Below are 21,510 nucleotides of genomic sequence, written 5' to 3'. Positions count from 1 at the left end.
AACCCCTTCTCTGTTTTTGTGGTTGTCAGTTTTATGTTCTCTGGCCCAGCCATTAGGAAATGATTTCAAAGGAAAGGAGGGGAATAGAAAAGGGCGGGATATTGTTTGCATTGATTTCTAATACTAAGTAATAGAAAAGGCTTTTCTTCAATTACATTATTTGGCACTACAAATTAGTGTCAACTTGTGTATAGTAAACACACACACAGAGACACTGTTGTCATCAGTTCATAGCTGTAGAATTCAGAGTCAGAGTCAGGCAAAAATTTGAAACACACACACAAAGCTGAGGAACAGGACAGCTCCCTTTTAAGTGCAGATTTATGTGGTTGTATTTTTGGTCAGATCCCTTAGTCCTCTTGCTGCCACGGCAACCAGGGTTGGACACAGTGATTCAGAGCAGCTCGAAAGATGATCCAGCCTATCACATATACAGCAGCTAAGTCTTCTATACACATGCACAGGATTATATCATGAATACTCAGCATTGTTTCTGCACACAAAATCAACTTGTAATCCATGATCCAGACAGAAATATAGAAATACTGTACATGTAAGCAGACTGTAGAAAGTAATGAAGTTGTCTGGTAAGGTGTACAGCAACTATTATCAATTATAATGGGAGAGGATAAAGTTCTTTAAGGTTTGAGGTTCAGACAAGTTAAAGTTTACTATATTTCAGCAGCAAAGCAACAAAGAACTGGCATGCACCTCTGTGTTTTCCAGATTTGGCATCCAAAAACTGCTGAATATCCAACATTAAAAATATGACATCATGAGCTTTGTTTGACAAGGATACGCAGCATAGTATGCATACTACACAGCACTGCCCTCAATGTAACCATTTGAGTTCCTAAAATCCCAAAACCACAGCTAAAGAGTATCTCCAGAACCTGGAGAAACTGAGTCTCATGGGAAAACTGACCTCTCACCAGGACAGGTGCATCCCAGATGTGAAGAGCTGTAAGGTTTGGAGGGAAAAAAGAGAGCATTAGATAAGACAACAAGGCAGAGTATGGAGGATTTAGACAGATGATGACAAAAAGAGGGAAAGGATTATGAGCATCATGCATGGTGACAGAGCAGCGAACTGAACCTGCAGAGTAGAAAAGATGAGGCGCAGAAGCCTGTTTGGGGTGAATAAGTAGCGAGGGATGTAATTTCCCTATAGGCTCGAAAAAAAAAACACAAAACCTCTTTGCATCTCAATATTTGTCAACAAACGCTCGACCAGATCGTGCTGCTGTTTCTGCTACATGGATTTTTTCAATAAAACAATAACACTGTTTCCCATGTTTGCCTGTGGGCTGTACATGCTGGTAACTCATCTCCTATCTCCCATGGCACCACCTGCTGTAGACAAATAAAACTGCATGTACATCATTCAAAGTTATTGACTGTGTTAACAGCTGGGACTAAACCAAAAAATGGCATTACTAATTTTGACAATTACATCATTGTTCAGATCATTACACATAATCTTACTTCGGTCACTTCTTGCCAAAATGTAATATTAATCTGACCAACTCCAACTACTAAACCTGAAATCTATGCTTTGCCAACTAGGGACCACAGGTTGTGCCCTTTTTTGCGCCAGCTGCAACCATTCGACATGTCTAGAGTCTTCATTGTTACCAAACATGGTATCAATCAGACCGATCATTACATAGTTTGAACTGGTAATCTATCCTTGTTGAAACTGCTGTGACTTCATTTGGGTTGAAAACAGCTTGTTCCGCTTTATATCATGTCTTCTCTTCCCGCTCTTTTGGGGTTAGACACACACACACACACACACATTCAGAGAGTCGCTGTCAGGTTTATCCGCTCCCCACAGCGGCCCAGCCTATCCCACAACCCCCCGGCGCTGTAACCTGTGATCCAGGAGAACTGTACTCTAGCTAACACTGTTTTCATAACCGCTCCCAGTCCTCGGTCTACAAACACACAGAACATATGTACCACATTACACAGTCGCTCAAACACACACACACACACACACACACACACAGAAGTGTAACTTGAAAAATGCGTGGTAACACAGGTACATACACACACACACGTATGCTCAGTCATACCCGTAATAATTCAAAGGGCATCAAAAGCTACTATAAACATTCCACGCATATCAATAAACAAATGTCTCAAGTATCTTCCTCATTCTTCACGGTTTGAGTCAGTTCAACAGCACAGCATCCAGCTGCTGATTATTGGAAATGAGTGACTGTACAGAATGTGTCACCATTTACAGGCACTGCTGTGATAAGAGAGGACATCTGCATCAGCACCAGCAAGCACCCTTTCTCATGGTGTTATCCTCAGGGAGGAGACAAAACATGAATGAGCTGTGCAAAATACAGACTACACAAAACAGCACACAACAAGTGGGTCTCACTGCAGACTCTTCTCAGAGCAACGTGCTGAAGCAATGGAAAGAAATACATTTAATTACTGGCCCAAACAAATAATACAAATATTATGCATCTCACCACACTAGTGCTCCAAGGCTTTTGCATAAATGTTGAATAACATTTCAATTTAATATTTTTCTTATTTTTAATGCTCTTTCTAGTCATAAACAAACACCTTAGCATAAATATGCACAAAAATCTCATGACTATTTAGCAAGACATCAACCACAACACCCTCAACCACAACACCCCTGCACATAAACACAAGGGTGTTATTTTCTTCTTATGTAACATGTTCACTCAGCAGCTGTCTGGCGGGTCCAGATCTGTCCTGGAAAATGATAAGAGTGGGAGGAGAGCGGAGAGACACCTGTGTGTTACTGCGATAGCATTGCATCAGCATTCCTACAGAAGTTCCAAAAGGTCCCTGGAGTCTTATCTACCTCATTAAATCAGCATGACTAATAACTCAAACAGGAAAAAACAGACAATGGTTGCTGAGTGTGAACATTTTCACATAATGAGTTTGTTTTTAGAAGACCAACATGCACTAAACATGGTTAAATGTATTTTAAAGCTGGCAAACTTACAGATATCAACACAAAGTAAAAGCATGTTAATTAGACAAATAAAACTAACAAAGGACAAAGCTGAGCTTCAAACACTCAGTGCGGATCAAACAGGTGGGAAAAGAATCAAGACAGGAAGTAAAACCCACAATGATGCACAAGTTAACTTTTCAAAATAAAACTGGAAATAATGACAACAACAACTCGGAATAATGACAGCACACAGAGTAGCTAGTTGTGTGTCATTAATAAAAAAAAAAAAGACATAAGATTGACATAAAATAGGACACAAACAGTAGTGTTTATATTCCTCGGCTGTGAGGCACTGTCCTCATCTGGTTTGAATATTGACCCACCCAGCCCAACAGCTCTTGTTGCTGAAGTCAATCTCCAGATGTCGGACGCAACCTTTCAGCGTTCCAACTACTTGTCAACCAAGCCCTTACAAATATACTGTTCGTCATACACACAAGGAAGTTCAAAGCAGTGCCAGAGGGAAGCAGGTGGCCAGAAGCAGCACACCAGCTTAACATAACAGGAGGCCTCGGTCTCAATGTTCAAACTTTGATTGAAACTAGATTTGTTTTTTTCCTGTTTATTTAATTCTGTATTGATACATTACCTTACATGTAGATCTTTAGAGTTAAAGAATAAGAAGAAGCAGATGAGATTTCTGTTTGCTTTTTAAATCTTGTAAGAGAATGTAGACAAAGGAAATACAATCACTGAAGTTGCACGTATAGAGGCGATCTTTTGTCCTGTCAGATTCTATAAAGGTAAAACCAGTCCAGTCTAGATTTTTTTTCTTTTTTCTTTGCCTATGAAGTCATGACTAACTCTTTGGTGGAATAGCCCATCTCAGTTTTCAAAGACAGATGAGTCTTCACAGCAGTATGAGTGTACAGAATGTTGTCGGCTAAAATAGAAACTTCACGCTGTGAGCTCCGTTCTCAAATGAACACATCTGTTCGCATAACTATTTCTGAGGACCGACGTTTTCCCCTGACCTTCTGGGTTTAATCACAGCCTCTTAAAAATGTGCAAAGGCTCACACAGAGACAGCAGAGCACAAGATGCCAGACTCGTGACTTTGACACTGAATTGATCTTGACCTGAACTTAAGAGAAGTCTTGAAATGAAACTTGAGCTGATGTCCCTATAGTCGCTACCAGCATTATTCAAAACAGCTTCAGTTTCATAATGTGCACTCTCCAGCAACCACCAGCTTCTCCTAGAGCACCCTTTGCTACAATATTATAATAAAAATAGAATTACAGTACGTAAGTATGTAAAACTAAGAGATTTGATCACTTGTCTGCATGACAATTCCCATTCCTCTACTACAATTCAGCCAAAAACCCACACACATACAGAAACCTTCCCTGCTGATCCTCTCTCAGTGGGACTATGCACATGAAAAGGCAAAACACCTCCTACTGTCCTCCACCATTCCTGCTGAAATTCCTTGAAATAGAAATCCCGAGTAATAATCTGTATAGAAGATGTTCCGAAACTGCAGTTCCTTGAATGGCCACTTGGGCCAGATATAAAAGTGAGTCAGTCCTTATGGACATCTATGTTAAAATCCCACACTTTAAAACAGAAAGCCATGCATGAGGATATGGTGACTCTGACTGGTAGATGGGCTTGGTGTCATTCGCCCACGTCAGTTCCATAAATGCTCACCTCTTAGTCCATGTTTGGATTCCCTGACCAGTAGGCAGAGTGAGAAGGATTTGCCCACATTGTTTTGTCTTAGTTTAGCTCTGTATTGGTGAATTTACTGGTAATTTCATAATAAAAGACACATTTGTAGTATTTTCACTGCCCATTTTTAAGAGGAATGATGCACACATGGGACAGCTGGCAGAAGCTGAAGGGAGCTCTATATTTCCTCTTCTTTCTTGCACACACACACACACACAAGCACACTTAATCCCATACAGTTTCAATAAAAGCCCACAGTTCACACTGATGCTTTGATCTCTTCTTTCTCCTCATCTCATGCTGTTTTGAGAAATAGGTCCTGCAGTTACACAAAGGCCCCATCTATGCTTGACCCTATCTCCACTGTTGATGTACCCTGTAGCCAATGTGTGTGTTTGGAGTACTGATTTTCCTGACTTACAAGACAAGCCTTGTACCCCGAAACTCCATCAAATCTCTAAATCATTTCAAACTGGTTCATCTCCCCAGAAAATCAACCAGGAATCCAGCGGCTTCTCTGTCTGGATAAACAGGTTTGAAGCACTGTGGAATGGACCACAAAACCTCACACAATCCCCTCCACAATCCCTGCTTTGCTCTCTACGTGAGCCTAAACGAGTCCAGCATATCCCAGTAAAACATTTTTGGAGGAGAGGGAGAATGTCCACAGGGGTCTTAATGGATTATGGAGTCTATATGGACATCATATATTGTGATCCCATGAGGTGTATGCACATGCAGGGATGCAACCTGTATAATGTCAATGCAATGTTCCTTCTACTTTTTCCCATACAAAAAAAAACTGCACAAAGGCGACAGACTAAAACGTGGTGTTTTACTGCCACCTATTGAACATCCTGAGACAAAACACAAGAGAAGGTCAAAGCCCCATGAATGAGAAACAGCTGACTTTATACTCTCCATCAAATGTTAATGCCATTCCATCGTGCTATCTTTTTTTGTAAAATCAATATTGAACTTATGTCTTGTAAGCTTTAGATCAAAAATGTGTTTACATGTCACATGTCTGACAGCTAACTTCTATTCAGTCTGGAATTAGTCCCGAGGAGCGTAGAAGAGAGGGGCTCAACAGGTCTGTGTGTAAAGCAGATTCTCTGGTTTCAGTTAAACATTAACCTCCACCTTCTGTCTCTGCACTTCATAGCTGTTCTTTACATGAACCTTACTGGTCAAAAAGGATTTTTTAAACTGGCTGAACATGTTTTTTCTTTGCCTACAAGTACTATACCCTGACTACAGGGTAGCTATGCAACCCTTTTCAGAACACAGGTTAAAATGCCTCTTCTAAAATACACATCATTCACATAACATTCAAACACTTAGTTTTGATGAACACCTATGACTGTACATAGCGGATAATCTCACTTAGGTCATAGCCTGTCACTGCGAACGCATATCCATTGCCGTCACAGAACTTGGCGCCACAGATTTGTGTATCTGTCACACATTCATTATGCAAATGGGCAATCTAAAAACAGAGAAAAACACATGATCTATTAACCCTGGAGGACAATAAATTGCCTGAGAAAACAATCACTGTATTCTGTCCTAAGACCAATTACCTCCACACTGTTGGTTTCTGGGGTCATGGTCAGGTGCCACACCCTGACCAGAGAATCCTCAGCAGCAGAGAGAAGCTAAAGTGGCATGACATTTCAAACCATATACAAAAAAGTAAATGGTAACTATCAGAACAGAGCAATGTCAAGTGAGTATATCCAAACCTGAAGTTGACCCGGAATGTCCTCTATGAGATGAACATTTTGATATTTGAATGGCTGAAATCGATCAATGTATGCTGAAGATACGCTGCGCCAAAATACGTACAGAAGAATAAGAAAGAAGAAGAAAGAAGAGAAGAACAAGGGATTGATTGCCTTGCAGCAATCAAACTAAATATGTGACTTTAGGATGTGGGCTACACCCACAAAGACGAACGTTTCCCAAGGCACAGGCGCTTTCTATTTATTAACTACTAACTCATTCAGAAATGTATTTATATAACTAATTCAGGGCCTTCAGGTCACTTGTCACCCATGGATTGTTGTTAGGGTAACAGCACACCTTGGTGGGGATGGAGCTGTCTGTCCTCAGATGTTTGCCAACGTTCTGGACATTTCTGAAGAAGTCCGCAGCTCAACCACAGACATCTTTTCATTCGTAGTTACCAGCGAGGTGGCAGACATGGTTAATGCTATCGTCTTGAATGGCAAGGATTGTGTGGAGCCTGATGTGAGGAGAGGATATGTTCCTTGCAGAGGTCGGCTGATAGCGATGATCCTCTACATGGGAATGATTCTGCAGCAATTCAGAATATATAACACCTGCACAGAGAGCGACAGAGAAATGAGGCCTTCAGAGTCTGATAACGTCAATACAAGTTTGATTGCTGCAGCTGAAGCATTGCTTTGAATGCTGATGCCGTGAAGGATTGTTCTGAATTGCTGGAGAATCTGCAATCTGAATTTAATTTACTGAAACACGGTTAAGAATTTAAAAATATGAAGCTCTTATTTTGCAAAGTAGAAAATGTTTGAATATTATTTATATTATTCAAGAGTTTAAATCGAGGGAACTTGACTCAAGGACTGTTTTTTGTTTCAAACAATTGTGAATTGATAGAAAATTAGTTTAGTAACTTACACCTGTTAGACAAAAAGATTGAGGTTTTATTCACATAGCTCAGTTTTTATTTTTCCATCAGGAAATATTTTTTACAGTATCATAATATGAATTTGCTATTTTCACTCTTGGAGGGTAAGGCACTGCAAGTTTCCTGCAGTGTTTCCAGGTGTGTTCTGGCTCATGTCTGTTTATAGCTTTGGGCAAAAAATGCATTTATGGGGGAAGGGCCGACACAGCTCACTTGTTATTAGTCATGAATTAGTCCCTGGGCGTTGCTGGGGGCTGTGTAAGAGAGACTGGGTAGCTGAGCAAACAGATCTGTCTAAAAGCAGATCCTCTGGTTTGAGTTAAAATTTCATCTCTGCCCAACCATGACAGGTCTTTGCATGAATCTTACTAGAAACATAATCATGTTTGCTGTTTTGTTTGGGGGATGATTAAAGCAGTTTGTTTTATTACAAATTAAGTGTCTGCAGACTACAGATACAGCTGGAATATCTAAATGGCAAATAAAAATCAAAGCTCAGTTTAACACATTGTCTCAGTAATTTTTTATTGCCTCTCTTGTTTAGGGTTCTACAAACACACACTTGAAAAAAGACAGCAGTGTCATGGGCCACCAGAGCACAATACCATCTCTGACTTTACCTAATCCTGTATTTGTGGTGATGATGCTCAAATCTGTTGCTATGGGAGTGATGGAAGTGAAAAACAAGTGAACTAAAAGTCTAAAGTTTGATTAAGTGTAAACATTTCTCCATGTATAACGGAATTAAAAGGGTTACTGCAGTGTTCATTTTTTAAATGTAAGTCTCATAGTTCCCCTTTCCTGTGTAAAACTCACCAAGTAATTATAATACTGATGGATAAAAGTACGATACACATTTCAATACTGATAGACACAAACAGATTACTCAAGCATATAGCTGCTGTTTTAAGCGTCTGATGATGTTTTGAGCTGCTGCAGTTCAGAACTGTCTTTGGGCTTCCCACGCCTGCTGTGGAAGACTGCAGCGATCTCATCAAAAGTTTTGCCCTTGGTCTCTGGGACCCGGAGATAAATAAAGACTGTGAAGCCAAGAAGCAACACAGCAAACAGGATGAACACATAGCTGTCCAGCCAAGCCTGATGAGAAATAAAAATACCATTAGTTGCAATGCAGGAGTCTCACGTGTTTACAGTAAACACATGTATCTTCCTCCTACCTGTATGTATGGAAACGTCATGCCTATGATGAAGTTGCTGGTCCAGTTACAGCAGCCAGCCAGAGCGATGGCCGCTGGCCGAGGTCCTTGACTGAACAGTTCAGCTACTATAAACCATGGAATAGGACCAGGACCGATCTCAAAGAAACTCACAAAAAGGAAGATGGCTGACATGCTGACATAGCTCATCCACGAGAATTCATTCTGAAGGGCAAAAAAAAAAACATGTCAAGAGATACAGTCATCCAGCAACATGGATATAAACCCATCCAACAACCTATTTGTCGCTCTCTTATTACCACATCTTTGCCGCGAACAAGTTCAGTGGTACCTACATTAAATAACATGAACATGTCCAAGCTGCTATGAAATACCATAATATAAAATGCCTTAATATAGACGACTACTGCAGATCAGACCCAGTCCAGCAGCAGAAGGAAGTTCAAAGTGCACACAGACTCATGCACAATGTGGATGTCACTGCTGGCACTTGATTGAGCAAACCTGAAATCTGAGGCCCACTGTCATGGCAACAGCACAGCAGCACATCCCTCCCAGACCAACCAGAGTCAGGGTGCGTCTGCCGGCCTTGTCCACCAACGCAACCTGAAACACACACAGAACACCGTTTAGCTGAGTTTTATGTGTGTGGATCCATATGTGTAAGGTGAAGCTACTCACTGACACCAGGGTAAAAACTGTGTTGATAACTCCGACTCCTATCGTGGCGTAGACAGGCTGGCCGATGCCAGCTCGAGAGAAGATAGCCGTGGAGTAGTAAAAAATCTTGAAGACGGAAAGATTTTTTTAGAAACAAAGTCGGAAGTAAAAGAACAGATCACCCATGAAGAAGATCTCAGAAATGATTGTGGCACTCACTGCATTGATGCCAGACAACTGCTGGGAGAGGTGCATCATGAGGGCAACAAACAGCTGCTGTCGGTACACGGACGAGCAGATCTGGGAGACAACACAGAACAGCAGAATGTTGTCAAATACCGGCAAAATGCTCACATATGTTTTTGTTTACATTATTGAGCTGAGTGTATTTCCTTCCTCTTATCCATGTTTAACACAGTTTAAGTCAATAATGGGATCTTTTTATCAGCAACGTTTCTGCATTGTTTCTTTACTTTCAGGCATATTAAACCTGAAATATTCTTGAAACCTGCTGCTTAAAATGCAGAATGTTTGACAGTTTGTTGAACAATAACACTTCCTCCTTTCTGGGGACCTACCAAAGAAAGGATAGAGATCCTAGGCTCCTTGTCTGCCTCCTGTTTTTCCTTCCTCATCTCTTCCAGATCAGGTGTTGGGTCATATGCACCCTTAAAACGAAGCAGACCTGGAACAAAAAAGGCAATAATCTGCATAAATCACCAGCCTAACCAACCTAACACACAGATTAATTTATTATCTTAACTATAAATGAAGATTACATTAAAAAAAAGAGACTGGCTATATCCACCAGGAGAATCAAAGGCCTACAATTGATGAAGGAAACACACAGGGGTTGGACTAAGGCAGCCACAGCGCCCTCCCTTGGAGATACTGCAATCTAACAATCCAACCAGTGCACACAGGGGAAACCAATTGTCCCCATCTGCTAATTTACGTACATAATCTTCCAAACTATAACCACTCTCTGGTTAAACACATTGTTAGGAGGGTCTGCACCACATTAACACACTCACCCCAAAAAAAGGAAAACAAAGAGCCATGCTAGCTGAGAACGCTAAGCTATTGATTTTCTCATCCAGCTCAAGAAAAAGCACCAAAATACCGACTGTGTGTTTGGATAAGTGACCACAGGAGGAGAAAAAACAAGCAGAATTTAGAGTTTTTGTGGGTATAGTTCTTACTTTTTCGAGCCTCTTGCTCTTTTCCCAGTAGGATGTAAAGGTAGCGCGGGCTCTCGGGGCACAGAGGCAGCAGAAAGGACTGTAATATTGCCGGAGCTCCAGACAGACCAAGCAAGATCGGCCACATCTCATCATTACCAAGTATAAAGTCCAATCCTATCACCTACAGTTTAAAACATTTTAGGTTATATGCTCAGAGTGCTGTGACGACCATGCTGTGCATGTGTGAGTGTAACTCGCCTGGCTGATAAGGATGCCTATGACAATAGCCAGCTGGTGTAATGTTCCCAGAGCCCCTCTGTAGGCTTTGGGTGCAATCTCTCCAATGTACATAGGCACTAGTCCAGACGTCAGGCCTAAAAACACAGAGAGTCATCTAACTTTAAAATATGAAGTCTTTCTATTTTCAAAAATGCATTATAATAACATGGCTGCTGGATATTATACATTTTTTTGTATTGAAGTATTAATCAAAGATGTGTGTTTATGTACCACAATAAAAGCCCATAAGAGCGCGGCCTGAGATAACCATGATGTGGGGCTTCCACATTTTGCAAAGACCCATCAGCAGTCCAGCGGCTACAGCCAGAACATTGACCATCAACATGCCCTTTACTCTGTAAAACAGAGAGAGCATTTATGACAATAATGTGATTACGCTCCTCATACTGGCTTCATTTCTGTCTTATGTTACGATTTCATTCCTATTTTCTGACCTTCCTTTCAGGTCTCCAATAAATCCAACCAAGAAGGAGGACAGCATGCCCCCAATGGAGAAGACTGCCACAGACAAAGACCAATACATGATCACGTCAGGGTGTTGTCCCGGTTCCAAGAGCTTGGATTTCTCTGTGCCATTTTCTGATAGTATAGCAGCTTTTTCTGACCACACCCCCAAGGACCGACCATAATGCTTTTCAATGACCTATGATTGAAACATGCAGATAGATCATCAAGATGACAACATCACAAAGAAGGTAAGATTTCCGAAAATCCATGAAATGCAGTCTAAAAACAAAGTAAGAAATTAAGTTAGTGGTGCTGGAGAAGATTTTGTGGCATCCTCTGGGTGAATATTTTGGCATTTTAAAGAAAAAAACACAAAGTGCACCAGGAATAAAAGTGAGCCATGCAGTGTTATAAGATAACTGTCAGGAGACATCAGCATATTCTCACTACTCTGCCACTCTACAAGACATGCATTTGTTAGAGCAGACAGGTTCCTGAGCTGCATATGAAACTCTACTTGGCTATACAAGAAAACCTGCAGAAGTTTTCCAGGAAACTTGATTCTCTTGACACTAAAAAAAAGACTGTTGTCTACTTTATGTAAGTCATTTGTACATACATCATGTTAGCAACTTAGTCCTGGTTAAATAAATTATTAATATGCAAAAGCCATTCAATGATTCAGTTAGTATGGAAACAGAGCCTACCTTCTGAGGTGCATTGATAACTCCGAGACTGTAGCCATACTGCAGGGACCCCAGAGCTGCTGTGAACACAGCCACAGCCAGTGTCCCTGTAAGCTGCTGCAGGAGTTTTAAAAAGGACACAAACACACACACGCATGAATAAACACACCTTTAATATGCACACAAGGGTGTTTAAACAGCCAAGCAGCTGGAAAAATAAAAGGGCATTTAGAAATGCAGGAAATTCTTTTTTTAAAAATAGCATTGTGCTCAATTTCTGTCAATTCTAAGCATGCATACATATAGAAGTAACAGCAATACTTCAAATGAAACATGTTGCAACACTTAGAATTATGTATCATTGGAAGCAGAGAGGAACACGACAAGCAGATATGTCCTCTAGTTCTAAAGCTTCAGTTTTATCTACTAAATATAACGTTTCACAAACAGTGATTACACTATCTAGGGGAGATAGTATAATATTTAACTATAAGTTAGTGAATCAAAACTAAAAAAAAGTTTAAGTAAAAACCTGAAGAATTATCCGACCTTTCCCGTGTCCATGATGAGTCCAGAGTGTCAGCCAGGACCTTGGTAATGATCAATGAAAGCTGCATGCCTGATCACGCTGTATCCACTCACTAATCGACAAAAATACGCATGCACATGGGTACACACACACCTACAGCTTAGATAAATGAATCAGTCGCCTTCACCTTTCAGGCACACAGACACAAACACACACTTTTTCTCTCTTAATGCAAGGAAGCAATAGCATTTTAACAATGGTGAATATACTCGGACTTTGGTTTGATGCAGGTTCATTCAATCATAGGCAATATATAGACATACTATATATTGCAGTTATCAATAAAATGCTAAATCACTTCTTGACAGGGTGTTTCATTCCTCAGAGTTGTTGTTGTTTTTTATTCTTACAATGACAGTTTCTTCCAAGCTTTATCTCTGACTCTCATCCACACTGTTAATGATATACTTGACTGGACAAAGTCTGAGGGTCAAAGCTGATACAGATGAACATGCTTGCAAAACAGGCAGACACTCTCTCTCGCAAACATATTCTGCACGTAACACGTAACACTCCAGACACGTAATGCTAGTTTCATTTATTTCTCTCTTACAGCATCTCTTTTACAAAACAAATAAATCCCAAAACAGGACATTAGTAATGCTCTTTCAAAATAAAGAAAACAAGATTTAAACAGAATAAAGAATACAGTGGTTTCATCTTTGAAAGGAGAGTTCTCAGTGTAAATGACTGCTTTCCAACATGGGAAGAGTGGACAAACAAAAATAATGCCCCATTCACCCCTAGTCATTAATCACACACACATACACACACACTGGGAAGACAGTGGTTTGTTCAGCTCGGCTCTTTATTGCTAAAATGTTAGCCTGCTCCCCTTTTACAGAGATCAGCTGCACATGAACAGCTACAGTATGGATGCTTTAAAAAAGTCCTTGAAGACAACATTCAATAATTTAACATAATAAACAAGGAAGCATTTAATTATTGGGGAATTGTGTCTATTTGTATCACCTTTATTTATGAGTTACTGCCAATTTAGTGACATAACTGCAGTATTTAAGAGTAAAGTTACTCCAAAAAGATGGCACAAGATTTAGGTTCTACAACACCACATTATGCACACAACTTTAACTCTTTGTCAGCCTTTAAACTACTACAAAATCTGCTGATACCTAATGTGCCTTGACCCTGCTGTTGTAGTGTTACTGTTTATTGTGATTGTCTGCTACATGTGCTGCCCCCAGCCGGTCTCCAGGTGGTGGTATTATTTAAAGGAGGGGGTGTCACGTAAAATTAAAATAAAACACATACATATGATATGTCTTGTAACCAATCCAGCAGCTTTTCACGTCATTGTATTTTCTTGGCGACGTTAAAATTGGCTGGATGGAGTGACTCTGCAGCACAGTGAGTGGCCACTACTTCGGATTTGAATCGAGACTGAAGAGTTTGCAGGATGCCAATGCAAAAAGAAGCAATACCAACTCAACAACAACAAAAATGTGAAAACCTGCCACTGTCCCCCTTTTGGAGTAACTCTTCCTGGTGATTGCAGAAGACACAATTTGCATAATGTTTCTCTTCAATATAATCCACCATCAATAGTGTGTCATAAATCTAACATTTATTAGCATTTATGACATGAGCTCTACAAGGCATTTGGAGGGAAATGGAGAGGTTTTATCAAACCATATTCAGCTTCTCCTTTCAAAGAATAAATCAAGTCATCAATTTGTTAATGTACATCTCCATTAGAGGAGAAAAATATCATCTGTAATGTGTTAAAGTTAGATAATCACACACACACACACACACACACAAAATGACCTACCCCAAATGAAAACTGGAATACAACCGTACAGACAAAAAATATATTAGTTATCATGTGAGCAATAATCGTTTGGCCTCCTTTAAGTTTTGCTTACATCATGCTAGGCACTGTACAAACAGTTAGGAGCCAAAAATCAGGAAAGAACCATGATTCAAAAAGTTTCCGAGTGCTTTTCACATGCGTACAGTATTTGGAACAGTAGCTCATATCCTGTTGAGGTCGTACTCAGGATGAACTGTTCATATGCATCTTCATATCTCCTACAGCCACACGTCTGTGTCTGTGAATAGCCCAAAGTCTAACAGTGTTAAAGAAATCAAAAACCAAACCACTAATATTGCCTGTTTTAAATGCACGTTGTTCACATACACCAATTAATAAACTTCACACTCATAAGTCTGCATGTGAACACACTCGATGCTGATGGCGTTAAAGTAAAAGTCAACACACACGGACTGAATTATTCGACTCAGTGCTGGACACTGATTTCAATGTCCTATTTTGAATGATTTACACACACAGATGCACACAAAGCTGCGCAAACACACACCCACACACACGGTCACACACTCCTGATTTCAGACACACAGATGTGCTGTACATTTTTGTCAAACTTCAAGGACTGGCTGACTCCAAACTGTTCCACAGAAACAGAAAAGAACAGAAAGTAGCAGGATGAAGCTCTCATTGTTCATTTAATATTACAGTATATCTGATGCAGCACCTTCAGAGTTTAAAGACGTACGAGTGAGAAGAGGGTGACAATGTTGTTTGAAGGAGGAGGAGGAGGGGGAGGGGGAGGAGAGAGAACAAGACAGGATGGACCAGAGATTTTGTTTTAAAGGGATGCGGACGTTATCTTTGCATACTGTTAAAACCACCTGATGGTGAGAAGGAGTCTCAGCACATCTCTATCAGTAAAAATGTGATTGAACTGTAAATCAGAACACAAAATGATGACGAGGGGAGGACGTGGAGGAGGAAGGCAATGGAGAAAGAAAATCAATCAGGCTGACGGCTTTCGTCGCCGCCATCCGGAGCAGATTTATCATCTCTCAGCTGCCCACCGCTGTATATTTAAATTGAAATTAAATTGTATTCATAGATTTTGCCTCCACCTGTGCTGTAGTTTCCTAGAAAGAAGCCCACACATGAATCAAAGGTGAACGGGCAGAGAGTGTCAAAGGAATGAAAAAGTGATCAGACAAGAAAAAGGGACAAAATGATGAAGAGAGACGCTCCTCCTGTCTCTGCAGGTGTCTTTCTGTAGTTGTAGACTGTTTGGAGAAACATAAATGAATTACAGAAGAAGACTTACAGAAAAAAAGGGAAGTATTTGGAAAGTCAGTGGCACCAGTTTGCCAGTCAGTTGAATAACAATGGCTTCTACATGACCCGACTTTATCTAGGATAAGCTGACTCTTCATAGAGTTTGTTATTTTTTCTAAAATAACTTTTTTTTTTACTACACCATATTAGTCTCTTCAGTATTAAAAGAGTTCCTCTGTGGCCTTTCAGTCAGTCGGGTCATTTGTGAGATGTGCAATGAGGCCAAAGGTGAGTTGCCAGGCTGGCCAATGGGAGAGTGAGGCAGAGCGGACAGAGGGAGACATCACCAGTTCATCATAGAGTTTCTGTTGAGTGTCATGAAGAAAACTTGGCTGCTACCTCCCGAACGTACGGATGCAAAGAATACCTGGATGAGAAGACATTAAAAAACTTTCATCAATGTTTGTGTCAAGAAGAAACAGGCCATAGAAACAGGGTCATGTTCTACATAATACTGTATGTGACTGGATTCACACTGTTACAGTCAACTGTGAGTTACCTTGTCGTTCCGCTCACACAGGAATTTGAGTCTCTGGGCTCTCTTGTGCATAAAGACTCCGTCCAGATGACCCGTCTCCACAGAACGGATCTCTATGGCTTTCTCACCCCAGCCCATAATCTGATTAGAATGGATATAGGCTGAAAAAGAGAAAACGCAAAGAACGTATGATCACACAGACTCACCAATGACGCCTAGTATGTAAACCTACTCATGCATGACTTCAGGATGTGCAGCATTTTGTTTTCTTTTCTTTTTTACCCATAAAGCATTGCCCTTTGAACATATAGACTTCAATCATCCACATCATTTACAGGCACTAAAATACGCAATACCTCCAGTTGCCACAAGAGGCCAGTATAATACAAGAAATGAACCAGCACTCTCTCTCTCTTCATCTCATTTATTTTCTCTACCCTCACATTAAAGCTTCTTCCAAAGCAGCTCTGGAGACCTTCAGATTGTTTTTAATTCCATTAAACCTAAAATTAAACTCCCATAAGCACAGAACTAAGAGCCCTCACCACACTTCTGATTTGGATAGCAACGCACAGTGGCTTGTTGATTTTTATGACTTTAATGTTCATAAATCAATAAATTACACCTGGGGGTGGGACATACCAACAGAGGTAGGCATCTCCCCCCACTGTAGCACCACGTCCTTGGTAATGCGACCATAGGTGTTGACGTAGACGCCTTCATCCTCGTAACACAGCAGCATCTCCATTCCATCAGTCTTAGGCAGCACCACGATGGCATGGGGCGTCACCTGGCTCTGGATCTAATACAGACACACAAACACACGCAAACGTTTCACAGGCTATGAATTAATCTGTCAGCGTTCAATCAGAGTCCTCCCCTTTGGAATTTGATGTGGCTGGCTGTTTGGCTTTTTGTTTTTCTGATGAAGAGCTGACGAATATCTGTGGCTCAAAATGTTTAGACCACTTTTATATAAAAAGCAAACAACTACACTTTTCTCACAGGTTAATTAACAAAAATGAAACAGTAACACACACAAGGAGCTTCGATCTGTGCAAACTGAAGAGAGACAAACCCTGTTATTTGTGCCGGCAGGCTACAGCGTGAGAAATAAAACTACAGTTCAGGAGCACAACAAGGAGTGAAATAAACTCATCTTACCCCGCAATAAACTGCACTTACACAAGAACTCCGGATGTACTTATTGCCACACTGACTTGCCTACATCCAGGAAGTAAATTGCATTACAAAATGTGGAATAAAATGTCTGAATAAAAATCAGTTAAAAGCATGATTCTGTGTTGTTAAAGCAAATATCTTGGTGGCAGTAAAAAACATCTTTATCAGAGCATCTTATGTCTGCTGTGGGTGAGAAGAATTTATTCACACACACACAGTTATCTGTTAATCTCTACACTACTGAACCTGACTGCACACAGACACACGCACTGCTGCTGTGCATCCACTATGAGGGGGGTTTACTAAACAACTATTGATCTAGTCTAAAGGGTTGATCACCTTCATCTGTTTGGCACACTGGAGGAGATGTTGGCAGGGAAGGAGAGAGAAAAGAAGCATGGATGAAAGGTGGGAAAACACTCAATGGTGATGCATCTCTTTAAAGTGTGTGTATCATCACCTTGAATGCTCACACACACACATAATTCCTCACATCTGTATCGAGCGTTCTGAATCACATTTGATCGGTTTGAGTAAAAGCATGTGATTGGTGAGCATCATGGAATCATCCGCAAGTACCTAACTTGATTTGCAATCAAGCATACATCAGGAAATCTCTGACCTAGCTTGTATGAGTTATAATAACTGCAGGGGAGTAATGAGGCAAAAAATGTATGGAAAAGAAAATGCTGACATGTTAGATATAAAATTCACTGGATCACTTTGTATTAGCTCATTCCAAACACACAGAAATATACACGCACGTGATAAAAAACATTAGCCCTACACTTACATGCGAGGGGATGTAGATGTCATAGGGGTTGCCTGAGTCCACATCAATAACATGGAAGCCCACACTGGAGCCATAGATGACCTTTAACCTCTGGCCTTCCTCCACTGTCAGGTCAACCAGCTGGGGGCGGTGCTGCAACTCAGTGAATGACTGAAAGACATGATAACCAATATAGTCATATTTCCATTTTGCACATAATCTGCATGTACAATAACTGTGTGTGTGTGTGTGTGTGTGTGTTTGTACCTTAAAGGCCATGAACTTGTGGTAGGGTTTGGGAGCCCAGGCATAGATTTCCACAGAGTTCTTAAGCGCAATCACTAGAAACTTGATCCTCTCATATTTAACTGCAGAGATGACAAAGACACAAAATTAGGAATACAACAAATTAAAAGCAGAAATTATTGCTCCATTTGAGAGGAGCCTCTCCTCGTCATTCAGGCAGTTATAGGGTGTGTGTGTGAATTACACATCCCCACCTTGTTCTAAAAACTTTATATTAAATTCCAAAGATTCTTACCGACTTTATAATGCACACAGCCTTCCAGATCACCAACGGTAATCCAGCCCTGCTTCTTCTCTACTTCCGGGTCATTATGTAATATTCTGTTCCTCAGCCAGGACAAATAGTAGACACGCAACTTGTTCTTTTTCCCTGAGAGAGAGTAAACACGCACATAAACAAGATGAGCTACATTCCATGTTCAGATATGAGCATGCACTTCACACAGTATAAATATTGTACCAACCAGATATAGTGACGAGCACATTGAGGCCCTCCAGCACATCCATCTGCAAGAAGCGCCGTCTGGTGATCAGGTTATAGACTTTCCCCTGTCCACTTCGGTCAAGCAGCATTAAACCATTCTCTGTCCCCACCAGAAGGTTCACACCTGAAAGCACATACACACACACACACACAAGTCTTACGAAAGGCAAAGATGGGCATGTTAAAGGAAAGAGGATTTTGTTTGTGTGTGTTGTGGGGAGTAGAAAACAATGCTCCGTCTCACCCCAGAGTGCAGCGCACAGGATCTCAGAGTTAAAGCGTTTCTTGTATTTGCGGATCTCTGGTGTGTCACTGTGGGGTCTGATGTTGGTAGGGTTCACATTCACCACAGAGATCTTTCTGGCTTCATTTAGTCTGGCCTGCTCCTGCCTCAGCAGCTCATTGGCAAACATGGCTAGGATACCACAGTGGAAGATGGAGAAATAAATACAACTGTGATGACTTGACAGGTGCAAAAATATAGAACCGAGAGAACTGATAAGTAGCTGTTTATTGCTAAAAACAAAAACATTACACGCCTACCTGCTGCTGAGTTTTCATTGTCGTCTTCACTTGGGGAAGTTTGATAAACTCGTGGATCAACAAATGGGGTAAATGACGATTTGGACCCTCCCACACCAAACTACAAAAACACCAAACAGTGAGTATTTGTTAACCAGAGAACATAAAACAGGCTTTATTTGATGTGCACATGTCAGGGCCTGACCTCAGCCATGTCGCCCAGTTCCTGCAGCGCTGTGGTGGGTGTAGCCGATGGAGAGTTGCTCTGCTGCACCAGGTCAGGCAGGTTGCCGTGGTTACTGTGATTCCCAAACCCGTTACTCTCCGTGTGGCCACCTCTCCTCCTCTCTTCTCCCTATGAACCACGAGGGAAGGGAATGTCAATATCAAGGAAACGTCACAGGAAAGAAAAGAACAACAAGAAGAGTGTAAATGTGTGTTCTCATCAGTCACCTCTCTCATCACTAGAGTACTGTCCTTGGAGTTATTATAGGCATCTCCCAGAGAGTCCTCTGTCAGCCCTCCATAAGATTCACCACCGGTCTGCGCTGCTGGCCTACAACACACACCATCGTTTAAATCTGCTAAATTACACACAAGTTATAAATGAAGAGTGAAGAGTCAGGCATCAAATAAAAACAACAGATGACTTACATGATGCGCGGGATGTCACTAACAGCAACAGTCCCATCATGCCCCACCGTCTCCCCATCCTCATCGCTGCTCTCCGAGTCTTCACTGGAGGACGAGTAGTCCGTCACCTTAGCCAGAGCACAAAATCCATGTTTTATGATCACCACTGGTCAGAGACTAAACACACCTACTCATCGCTATCATTTTAGAAAAGTCATCCTACCTTTACTGGAGGCCTGCTTCCCTCCTCTACCCTCAATTCTCTGAGTTCCTTAGCCAGTGCACTTAAATCCTGCAACAATGGACGGAAGAAGAAAAACAGAAGATAACATTTAGTTAATCAGTTCTGTGCCAGAACCCAACAAGTGGGACCAAATCACATACAAGGGGGCAAAGGGTACCAACAGGATCAAAGAGCACGACAACCCATCAGCATCATGACAAATTGACAACCATTCGCTGCCTGTAAACACAAGTGTTAAAGAACAAAAGTGCTGACATGAGAGCACTTTTAGCCGTTTGTTTACATTTTTGTCTTCTGATGTGATCATAGACAGCACTTTTATTTGCTCACAAGCAAATATCGTTAACAGCGCATGTCTTATATTCAGATAAAAAGAGAGATGAATAAGCTTGTTGCAGTACTGGAGTGCAGAATTACTCCGCCTCCCCCCACCCCCATGCCAACAGGCCTTTGGTTCCTCCACTCCCCTTCCCTCCCCATCACCCCAAGGATCAGACCAAATCATGCAGACGGAGGGGGGGGGAGAGGACCGTCACACACGGTGTGCTTACCAGCTCTTCCTGAGCAGTAACCATGACAACAGAGAAACAGGAAAAGAGATTCAGTGACTGTTCAGGTACTTGGCAGTTTAACATACACACATCTGCACACACACGCACACAACACATGCATGTATACATACACACATCCACATACACTCTCTTAGGTAGTGTATGTGTGTAGAAGCACACATGCACTGCCATTACACCCCGATACTTCAGAGTCAAAGGGGAAAGTCATCGCCTTGTGAAACCATCTAACTCCACCATGCCAGGGGAAAAAGAGGGGCTTTAAATATGGAGGCTAAGGGAAACCAGGATATAGAGGAAGGAGGAACGGGGTCTCGATTTTCACTAACCTCATCTATGGCTTTCTTATAACTCTGAAGAAAGGAAGGAGAAAAAGATGAAAGCAGAGAAAGATAGAAAGAGCAGGTGAATAGAAGAAAAAAGAAAGGGGAGGCTTGTAAAGATTCCCAGAGAGGTGGGATCGCTGTGACAGAAAGTGAACTCTGTGTGTTCTGTGACTCACAGCAGGTCTGCTGGGTCTGGCTGATTCGCGACCCTCCTCCTGCTTGGGCTTTGCCTCCTTATTGGCTCCTGGAGGAGATCCTTCCTGCTTGGTTTGACCTATCAGAAAAAAACATTAAAGAAAATCGGTTAGCAGTGGGATCCAAAAGTTAAATGTCAGAGAATATTTTGCATGTTTCTATCACATCCCAAAAAAAACATGACAAACACATCTTCACCCTCCCTATCTGCCATGTGATTGTCAGAGGGAGCTCCATGCATATCTTAGATATCCCTCTGGCTTGCCGTTTGAC

At 41.3% G+C, this 21,510-nt stretch overlaps 2 protein-coding genes across 6 annotated transcripts in view; both read right to left on the bottom strand.

Moving 5' to 3' along the window:
• Window positions 1–272: 272 nt before the first annotated feature.
• tnika (TRAF2 and NCK interacting kinase a) overlaps window positions 273–21,510 on the bottom strand; it is a 57,845-nt gene continuing 36,607 nt past the window's right edge. For 3 of the 4 annotated variants that reach the window (XM_028394972.1, XM_028394969.1, XM_028394970.1), the window contains 14 exons: window positions 21,219–21,316; window positions 20,127–20,195; window positions 19,925–20,031; window positions 19,724–19,826; window positions 19,476–19,625; window positions 19,292–19,391; window positions 18,993–19,163; window positions 18,729–18,872; window positions 18,500–18,634; window positions 18,226–18,326; window positions 17,980–18,129; window positions 16,647–16,806; window positions 16,026–16,165; window positions 12,929–15,893 (listed from right to left, as the gene is read on the bottom strand). In XM_028394972.1, coding sequence (XP_028250773.1) covers window positions 15,810–15,893; window positions 16,026–16,165; window positions 16,647–16,806; window positions 17,980–18,129; window positions 18,226–18,326; window positions 18,500–18,634; window positions 18,729–18,872; window positions 18,993–19,163; window positions 19,292–19,391; window positions 19,476–19,625; window positions 19,724–19,826; window positions 19,925–20,031; window positions 20,127–20,195; window positions 21,219–21,316 — 1,712 coding nt within the window. In that variant the 3' untranslated portion in view covers window positions 12,929–15,809. Of the gene's footprint in view, window positions 287–12,928; window positions 15,894–16,025; window positions 16,166–16,646; window positions 16,807–17,979; window positions 18,130–18,225; window positions 18,327–18,499; window positions 18,635–18,728; window positions 18,873–18,992; window positions 19,164–19,291; window positions 19,392–19,475; window positions 19,626–19,723; window positions 19,827–19,924; window positions 20,032–20,126; window positions 20,196–21,218; window positions 21,317–21,510 lie in introns of those variants that run through there. The other variant, XR_003669442.1, reaches the window with a different exon arrangement.
• Window positions 7,861–12,450, bottom strand: slc2a2 (solute carrier family 2 member 2). 2 transcript variants are annotated; one of them, XM_028394974.1, is made up of 12 exons: window positions 12,366–12,450; window positions 11,838–11,933; window positions 11,118–11,326; window positions 10,894–11,018; window positions 10,642–10,757; window positions 10,402–10,564; window positions 9,778–9,884; window positions 9,419–9,499; window positions 9,221–9,325; window positions 9,044–9,145; window positions 8,540–8,743; window positions 7,861–8,459 (listed from the first exon to the last, which is right to left on the bottom strand). In XM_028394974.1, the coding sequence occupies exons 1-12, from the start codon at window positions 12,378–12,380 to the stop codon at window positions 8,268–8,270; spliced, it is 1,515 nt and encodes a 504-aa protein (XP_028250775.1). In that variant the 5' UTR covers window positions 12,381–12,450; the 3' UTR covers window positions 7,861–8,267. The 2 variants fall into 2 exon arrangements, with proteins under 2 accessions (XP_028250775.1, XP_028250776.1); XM_028394975.1 differs by having other exon boundaries at window positions 11,838–11,930; window positions 12,366–12,424.

Source organism: Parambassis ranga, chromosome 22, assembly GCF_900634625.1.
Source record: "Parambassis ranga chromosome 22, fParRan2.1, whole genome shotgun sequence".
Classification (NCBI taxonomy): Eukaryota; Metazoa; Chordata; class Actinopteri; family Ambassidae; genus Parambassis; species Parambassis ranga.
This window is presented reverse-complemented; position numbering and strand designations above follow the sequence as displayed.